Source organism: Falco rusticolus, chromosome 3 (genome assembly GCF_015220075.1).
Source record: "Falco rusticolus isolate bFalRus1 chromosome 3, bFalRus1.pri, whole genome shotgun sequence".
Taxonomy (NCBI): Eukaryota; Metazoa; Chordata; class Aves; order Falconiformes; family Falconidae; genus Falco; species Falco rusticolus.
The window spans coordinates 15,853,601-15,862,387 of NC_051189.1; the positions used below are offsets into that span (position 1 = coordinate 15,853,601).

An 8,787-nucleotide genomic window follows, 5' to 3' on the forward strand; every position below is an offset into this window, starting at 1 on the left:
CTATATGCTGGGGTGACTGGTGTAAAAATCCACCACCTCAACTGTACTTTCAGCAGGCAGATGACCATAGCCAAGAACAACATCGCTCCTACCACCTTCACGGAGACATTGGTGGCAACACTGGTTGAACCAACAAAGCACATTAAGCAACCACTTTGTCTACTTGAATTAACAGAAGGGGAAGAAACTCAACTCCCAACTAAGCTGCCAAACCATCATCATTTTTCTCTCACCTAACTCCCCACTGACTTTTGTCAGGTCACTGCCATGATGACAGGGAGAAGGATGTCATGGAAATAGGCATCTAATGACAACAGTGGGAAACAAAGGAAAGTCTTTACACAGAATTTAGCTAATTATATTTTGGGCAAATATTTATTTATCTAAAAACAAAATAAAAATCATTTTTAAAAGAAAAATGTATTTAAATAAAAAAAAATTGTGAAATGTTATGGCACAGAAGTTCAAGACAAGTATAAATCCAGTTGCCACAACTGTTGCGTATTAATGTTGCACATTTTTCTATAAAGGCTTTATTAAAGGTATTTACATGGCAATAAGATGTGTAAATATATACAGCAATTTGGGGACGACTTTTTTTTGGATTCTCATATGAAAAAATGCCTTAAATACAAAATTTTAAAAGAAAAAAAGTTGAACAGTTCATCCCCAAGCATGAAGAATGTCCCATCATCCCTTATGCCCAAAGTATCAATCATGAGGCAGTTTTGAGGTTCTGGCCAAACCCTGAGGAGATTCAGCCAAGGTTGTGTAGTCTCAAGTTAAATCGCACAGCATGCAGTTGCAATAGTTCCATACTCAACGGACTGGTGTAGTTCATGAGCAATATTAGAAACATTAATATTTATCATAGTTTCAGTCTAGTTTGGGTTATTGTAAGCGATGCCCAAGAGTTCCTATGCACAAGAGTTCCTTAGCTGCTCGAGTTTGTGTTTCAACTGTTCTCTCCTCCGCCTCAACTGCTCTTTCTCTGCAATCAGTCTGTGTTCGTCCGACTGGATGGAAAGAACGTACTCCGTTGCTTTTTTCAGGATGACAACCTTGGGCGCCTTTTCGTTGTTGGCCACCTCGGGTATCTGGTCACGCAAGGCAAAGAAACTCAGCTTCAGCTCATTTCTCCTCTGGCGCTCCAAGACGTTGTGCGTTCGCCTCTTGTCGTTCTCTTCCGAATCTGACGTGCGGGGACTCGAGCATTTTCGGTTGTTGCTGATCTGTTTGAGAACTCTGCCACTGTCCAACTTTAGCCTTTTTGCAGCTGGGTATTCAACCTTGGTGGAGGGAGGCGCGGCATAATTGTGCTGATGGATGTTGACGTGACACCGTTTGAGAACCAGTGGGCTGTGGTGGGGCTTACTGTGCTCTTCTGACGTCTCTGTGCTGGATTCTGTGCTGGATTCAGATTCATTCGCTTCAGCTAATGTAACTACATCGATTTCCTCGTCTTCCTCTTGTTCTTCTTCTGCAAGGGGAGAGGGAAAAAACAAAATCCATAAGCTGATCTACGCAAATGCTCTCAAGACCGCTGTATTTATAAGGGAAGGTTACTCTGAGCTTGCATGGTGAGGAACCCATTGACAAACCCTTCTTAAACCCATTTGATGCTGCTGGACTCAGCTTTCCCCAGGAGCCTTTCCCTTAAGGAAGCAAGGCTTCGAGTGCAATAATAGGACACAGGTCTGTGCTCCAAACCCTGGCTCCCTGGTTTCAAAAAGTTTTAAAGATCTTGCGTAATTCCGAGGAGCGCATGAAAGATAGCAGGGAAGTTAAACCTCGGTTGTCAGCAGTACAGCGCAATAAAGCTCCCAGACTCAAGCTGCCCTTAATTAAGGATTTAGAAGGCTTTGGCCACGCCTCAAAAGAAAGCTTACTTAACACACATGTGTATTCAGAGACGTTTGCCGAAGCGCTCTTGATCTGCTAATTTGTGGAAAATCGAAGGGGGGGTGGAAAGGAACCAACAACCCCGAAATAACCAGGGGAGGCTGTGGCGCTTGGAGTAGAAACTCACTTTCAAACCAAATTTATGAGGGAGCGGAACAGGCTGTCAAACACCTAAGGAAGCATTTCTAAAACTTTCCCAGCCCCATTCACTCCTCCGTAGTCACTTTCACTAGCACCTCCCGGACGGCACATTCCCCCGCGGCTCTGGGGCCGGGGCTAACCCCTTCCCGGCCCGCGGGGCCGCGCAGCCCGCCTCGCCGGGGCACCGCGCTGGACACCGACCGACTCTGACCCCGTTATGAAAGTTTCTCCCCACGCCCCACCCCCCCGCTCCTTTTTTTCTTCCCCCTCCCTTTCGTCCCTCCAGCCCTGGAAGGAAAACTGGGCCGGTTTTCCAGGAAATACTCCCTGGGAGCCTCTCTGTGCCTCGCTAACGTGGCATTTAAAAAAGCCCACGCGGGGCGGGAGGGGGGGAGCGGGGGGGTGAGGAGGGAGGCCCCGCTCCCCCAGCCGAGCCCCGGGGCGGGGGCATTCGGCGCCGCGCGGATTTCCACGCCCTGCCCCGAGCACGCGTGGGCCCCACTCACCCGAGTCGCTGCTGGTGGTGGGCGGCGTGTCGTTGCCCAGCAGGGACGCGGGGCTGGCGCCGGGCGGCCCGGCGCGGGGGGCGCGCTCGCTGAGCGGGTAGGGGAAGACCACCGAGGGGTCGATGCAGTCGGCGGCGGCGGCGCCCAGGTCGTGCAGGTAGAGGCCGGCGGAGGCGGCGGGGGAGGCAGCGAGGCCGGGCGGCGGCGCGGCGGGCGGCGGGCCGGGGCGGGCGGCGGCGGGGCCCCCCTCCCGGCGGGCAGCCTGGTAGGAGGCCAGCTTCTCGGAGACCACCTTCTCCAGCTTGGCGGCGGCGGAGAAGCCGCTCCACATGCAGTCCTGGATGATGATGGACTTGACGAAGGACTCGTCGTCCGGGTCGCAGATGAAGCTCTGGTTGACCATGTCTCCCCCGAGGAGCTCGGTCACTATCTCCAGCTGGTCGGCGGTGGAGGGGAAGCAGGAGGCGGCGGCCAGGCTGGAGCGGCGGCTGGGGGAGAGGGGCGGCGTGGGCAGCAGTTCAAACTTCTTCCAGATGTCCTCGGACGGGGCGGGGGGCTGCAGCTCGCTGCCCCGCTGCTGCGCCGCCAGGTAGAAGTTCTCCTCCTCCTCCTCGAAGTAGAAGTAGGGCTGCACCGAGTCGTAATCGTAGTCGTAGTTCTTGCTGGGGAAGCCGGCGCTGAGCGGCATCGCGGCGGCTGGTGCCTGTGGGCGGGAGGGGGAAGAGGGGGGCGCCCGGGTGAGCCGCGCTCCGCCGCGGGGATCGGTTCCCCCGGCTCCGGCGGGGCCGCCGGCCCCCCCGGCGCGCAGCGCTCCCTCCCGGCTCCCCGCGCCGTGCCGCCGGGGAAACGCGCAGCCGCGTTTCGCGATTAAAAAAAAAAATTCATTCTGATCATAATAAATAAAAAACCGCACGACCTCTCTTCACCCCCTTCCAAGCTCGGCAAAACGACCGGGCGGCGCGACCCGATTGCCGACTCCCGGGCCGCCCTCCCCGCGGCCGGCGGCTCCCCCGGCGGGGCTGCCGCAGCCCGGCCGCCTGCCGCCCGGCCCCGCTTCCCGCCCGCCGCCCCTCCGCGCTCGCACGGGGCACCGCTCCGGCCGGCGCCGGCACGGAGGCCCTTCGCTCCCGAGGCCGCGTCGCCATCCCCATCCCGCCCCCCGCGTCCCGGGAGCTGGGCGGGAAGGGGCGGCGAGCGCCCGGCGGCTTCCAGCCGAGAGCCAGGCTGCTCCCCAGCCACCCACCTGGGCGTGCTGGCAGTGCGCGGGGACGGGCAGGGACCTTGGCAAACTTTGCCAAATATACATATATATATATATGCATATGTATACATATAAGCAATATGTGCGATAACCATAAAGCTGCCCGCGCATACGTGGGAGACAGCAAATGCTTCTCCCGCCCCCCGTCCCCCCCCCCCCAAAATATACAAAAAAAAAAAAAAAAAAAAATCCGAGCGCAAGGAAAAGGATGGGCAACGCCGGTGCCCCGGCAGAGGAGAGCGTCCCTCGGGAGGGACCGTCGGTATCCACGTCCGCGGAGCGCAGCCCCGCCGGCAGCCCGGGTGTCACCAGCCCGTGTCAGTCCAAACGCCACAACCGCGGGGGATCGAGTGATGGGAAAAGCAGAGCCCCGCAACTCACCGGCTTCTCCAAGGCGCCAGCTGCGAAACGTAGCGAGGCAATTATTGCGGGCGGTGCGGGGAACAACAAAACAAGGCGAAAAAAAAATTATATATATATTTAAATGTAAAAATAAAAATTAATAAAAAAGAACCGCCAGCAAAGACGGGGAAGGAAAACAAAACAAACAAACAAAAAAAAAAAAGGCAAAACGCCGGGAGAACGTTGATCTCTTCCTCCCACCACGGTTTAAAAAAAGCCACACGGAGCAGCGGAGAGAAGCCGCCTTCCCGGCGTGAGGCGGATTGTAGGGTCCAAGGCGGCGCGGCGCGCTCTGTCCGGTACAATAGAAGTTTACTTGCTTTCCTCCTTTAAAGCGCCGGCGAGGGGCGGGCGGGAGGTGCTGCGGGGCGGGGGCAGCACCGCGGGGCCCTGTGTGCGCGCTCCCTCTGTGCGCGCCGCCGCTCCCCGCCCGCCCCTGGCAGCTGCGCGGGCTTCGCGCTCCCGCCGCGGGAAGGGCGCGCCGCGAGGGGGCGGCCGCGCAGCTCCGCGCCTCTCCCCCCGCCCGCGGAGAAATGCGCCGCGGCGCGGTCCTCCCGGTGCGGCGGAGAGGGCGACGCAGCGCTCCGCGGCCCTTTATATGTGTTGTTTTTTTTTTTTTTTTTTTTTTTTTTTTACTATTTTTGGAGCTTTTTACTACGAGCCGCGCAAGGAGGAGAGGTCGGAAGTAAACATCGTAAAAAAAAAAAATACTAGTAGGGATTAAAAAGGAGCTCCTCGGCGCTCCCCCCTCCCGCCGCTTTCCGGCAGGGAGAGCGCGGTGCCCTCCGATGGCGGCGGCCGGGGAAGGGGCTTCGCCCTCTCCTCTCCGCTTCTCCGGGGGGCTTCGGCGCGCAGCTAGGGCGCTGCCCCGCGGGGGAGAGGGGCGGCGGGGGCAGCGCGGGCTCCCGGCCGGCACAAAGGAGCGTGTGTGGCTCGGGCACCCCCCGCCCCAGCCGCCGCTTGATTATCCCGCCTCTGCCGGCGCCTGCAGGGGATTAAACCGGGAGAGGGAGGCTGGGGGGGCGGAGGCAGAGCCCCACGGGGGTCACCTTGCAGCCGCGCTGCGCTCCCTTCGGCGGTCCCCGGGTGTGCCTCTTCCTCGGCTTGTGCCGCCCCCCCTCTGACCCCACCGGCAGCCCCTGCCCGCGGTGCCTCCTCTCCTTTCGGCCATCCCCGAAGGGGCGCGGAGCGGCGGCGGCCGAGCTCCGACGGGGCGCCCCTCGCTGCGCCCCTACCTCAGCGGGTCCCGCCGGCACCGGCGCCCCGGCCCCCTCAGACCGCTAACTGCCGGCGACCCGCACGGCCACCGCCGCCCCCCTCCTACCGCCCGGGCGGGCGCAGCTCACGCACCTGCGGTTCCCCCGGGGCCGCCGCCAGCCCCCGCCGAGCCGCGCCCCGCGCATCCCACCGCCCCTTCCCCGTGCTGCCCTCCGCACACGCGGGGTGGACAGAGGGACACCCCGCAGGGACACCCCTCTGCCTGTGTCCCCCCCAGAACGCTGACAGGCGGATGTCCCATCCCCACCGCGGGCACCCTGCTGGGATTTTTGTTATTTATTTATTTATTTATTTATTTACACGCTCCCCTCCCTAGCTTTTTGCTAAGCGCCCGGCGAGCACCGGGGGGGGGGGGGGGATGCGGGGGGGCGGGGGCACCCCCCTCCCAGATTCCCCTTCCCAGATCCCCCCCTCCCACCCGCACGGCGCTGGGGGCCTTTCCCACGGCCGCCGCCGCTACCGTGGGGCCATCGCGCCCTCTCCCGGCCGGCCCGCGCCCGCGGGAGGCAGCAGCAGCCCCCGCCCCGGGCACCTGCGGCTGCCCCGGCCCCCCTTTACAAGCCCCAGGGGCTGCACCCCCCCAAAAAAAAACCCCAAACAAACAAGCACCTCCTTTTTTTTTTTGCCGACCGTTTCTGCTGGGCAGCGTTTCGCCAAGCAAAGCGTTTACAAACATCAAGACTCCCTGCACAGCGGAGGGCTGCAGGAAAATTGGACCGTTTTCCTCTTGCCCCGAGTCCTGTTGGAAAAGGAGGGCCAGTTTCAGCAGAAAGGGTGATAAAACAACCAAAAAGCCGTTGTGGTAGTCATGATGTAGATGCTTCACCTCCTGACGTTTTCAGAATCGTATTGAGCCTGCTCAGAAATGGCTTAAAATACCTCGTGCTAGTTTTAATAATATCACCCTCTGTCTGTAGTGAGACTTGCTGCTGTGAATGGAAATAACGTGACTAAAGGCAGGCCTGAACTCAGCCAGAAAGGTACAAGATCCAGATTAATCTAGTTACAACTAGTGTAAAACACTGTGTGGGCACTTTTATCTATTTAAGAACGACATCAGAATAGCCAGATACACAATAAATGTCCTCAAAACTGTAGGAGCCGTTGAAATTCAGCCAGAGCTGGTAATAGTGGAAATATTCTGAGATTACTCCAGTACAGATAGGTTGAAAATCACAATCCCATTTGTGATTGCAATATAATCATAGGCAGAACAATTAACTGTAGTATCATAGAGGATTATGACTGGAAGTGAGGAATAAGTAAGTAACATGAACAGATGGACTCTTAAAATACCCTGTGTTCACAGGAATGGAAAAACAGGAAAGGAAGATTGGAAGAAATGTGCTATTGAAACAATACAGCCTTCCAAAGAAACAGTCTTTAAAATATTCTATAGGATTTCTTCAGGTCTCATGCAGACTGTGAGTTCGCTGTTTTCTTGGGGGGCCAGCTCTAAGCTGTACCGGTGCAGCTCTTAGGTGGCAGTTTTAGCGTGGATGAAGAAAGACATTTCGCTCTGGTTTCTTATGTCCAGCCCCAGCTGTAAAAGAGCACTGGCAAGGTATGAAATCAGTAAGTATAAATCTCCAGTAAAAAGGCCATTTTGACAAAATAGCTGTTATACGGAAAGAATAAATACACACATATAACATTGAGGAGACAGCAGAGTCAATGTGATTGTTTTGACACGGGGGGTTTAGTGATGAATAGGAAATGGGAGGGGGCTGAGCTGGGAGCCTGGGTGGAATTTATGTGTGATGGCAGAGTGGGAACCTGTGAGAAGCAGAAATGAAAGCAAAACCTGAGAGAGATAGTGGAAAAAGCTCTCACACCTTTCTGCATCTGGAAACCCCTGAGACGAATCGTAATGTTATGCGTGCCTATGCCACCTACTGCACGTTTCATTTTCAGGCGACATCTGCAATTTCTTTTTCAGTAGACAATAAGCTGTCTAATAGTTGTAGGGTCACCAGGAACTCATAGCTATCTTCAGAAATTTCTGTTGAAATTTTCACTTGACCTCTCCATAGCTTTGCAGGTTCCTGGTCTTCTACTGGTGAGAAATGGGAAAGCACTAACTCTATATTAACTAGTCCTGGAAAGTCCTAAGTCCTTGTATGAGACATTTATCCAAACAGATGTGGTCCTTGCACTCAGAGCCATTAAAATGGGCTAGCACGCCTTTGCGTATCTGATAGCACCTGAGCAGGGAGTCATGTCTCCACCACTACCCCGAAGGACACCAGCCCAAAAAGCTGGGCCCACACTATGGAGTCAAGAAGAATTGGATTTGCCTTATTACTGTAAAAGGCAGAAAAGAAACATGCTACTTTTTCACCTCTTTCAGTGGCTGTAATTTCTTTAACAATAGGAGGTGAGATGTGTGTAGGCAGAAGCTGACAGTGTTTCTGCAAGCTGCATGGCACTGACTAAATTAATAACATCTTCCTACCCCTCTCTTTCAGGCTCATGTGCTACGCTAATAAGCATCTTCTCAATGGACTTCCCCAGCACAAAGGAGAAATGCAGGTGTCTGGGAAGACCACTGTCCTTGTCTGTGTACCGTGGTGAAAACCAGACTGAAATACACCTCCTGTTGAAGATTTAGAGTGACCAGCACCACTGCAGTTTCCATCATTGCTAGCCCAGTACAGCAGCCCCAGCCACGGGCTACAAGTCTTTAGAATGATAATAAAGTGTGCAGAAGAAAGCAGCAGGCAATGTAGATGATGTGTCATCAGGAAGTATGAATGAGAGGATCACAACAGTACAATAAAAACCAAATAAAATACCATAATAAAATGTGCTAGTTTTGAAACCGGCTGTAGTGCATATCAAATACTAAGGTCTCTTCTGCTCTTGGAAGCCAAGGCTGCTTTCATCCTCACCTTGTGGATGTCCATCTTCAGATAGTGATGTCAGGGGGTTAGTGAAAGTGGCACCTGGTGTCATTTATTAACTTCATTCTCCCTCATCTTCTCACCTATGTGCCCAAGAGCCCTTGCAGCAAACATGGTAGCTTCTTCCTCCGCACCACGCTTCTCATAATCTGCCAGCCTGTGATCCTTACTATGGAAAAATTCAGACTATTCATTCCCAACAAGAAAAGAGAAATGCACAGAAGGAAATAGAAGAAAACTAAATGGGGAGAGGGCTGGGAAGGAAAGTATTGTGCTGATATTAAGCTGCTCCCCCAGCACTGCAGTGAGTACCACGTCCCTCAGAAACCTACTGAAACCCCAGAAAAGTCAGTTTTGTCATCAAGAGGATTAGGATACAGCCTCAACTGCCCTT

General features: G+C 54.9%; 1 protein-coding gene across 1 annotated transcript; it reads right to left on the reverse strand.

The window, feature by feature from the left end:
• Positions 1-495: 495 nt before the first annotated feature.
• On the reverse strand, positions 496-4,528 carry MYC (MYC proto-oncogene, bHLH transcription factor). Its single transcript, XM_037381425.1, has 3 exons — positions 4,192-4,528; positions 2,550-3,252; positions 496-1,480 (listed from the first exon to the last, which is right to left on the reverse strand). The coding sequence occupies exons 2-3, from the start codon at positions 3,235-3,237 to the stop codon at positions 918-920; spliced, it is 1,251 nt and encodes a 416-aa protein (XP_037237322.1). The 5' UTR covers positions 3,238-3,252; positions 4,192-4,528; the 3' UTR covers positions 496-917.
• Positions 4,529-8,787: the final 4,259 nt, after the last annotated feature.

What these genes read in the sequence shown, in the direction of transcription:
- MYC (XM_037381425.1), bottom strand. Translation starts at nt 3,237, where the DNA reads ATGCCGCTCAGCGCCGGCTTCCCCAGCAAGAACTACGACTACGATTAC. An exon ending in CACCACCAGCAGCGACTCGG is followed by an intron (nt 1,481 to 2,549) that starts GTGAGTGGGGCC and finishes CTCCCCTTGCAG; the next exon opens with AAGAAGAACAAGAGGAAGAC.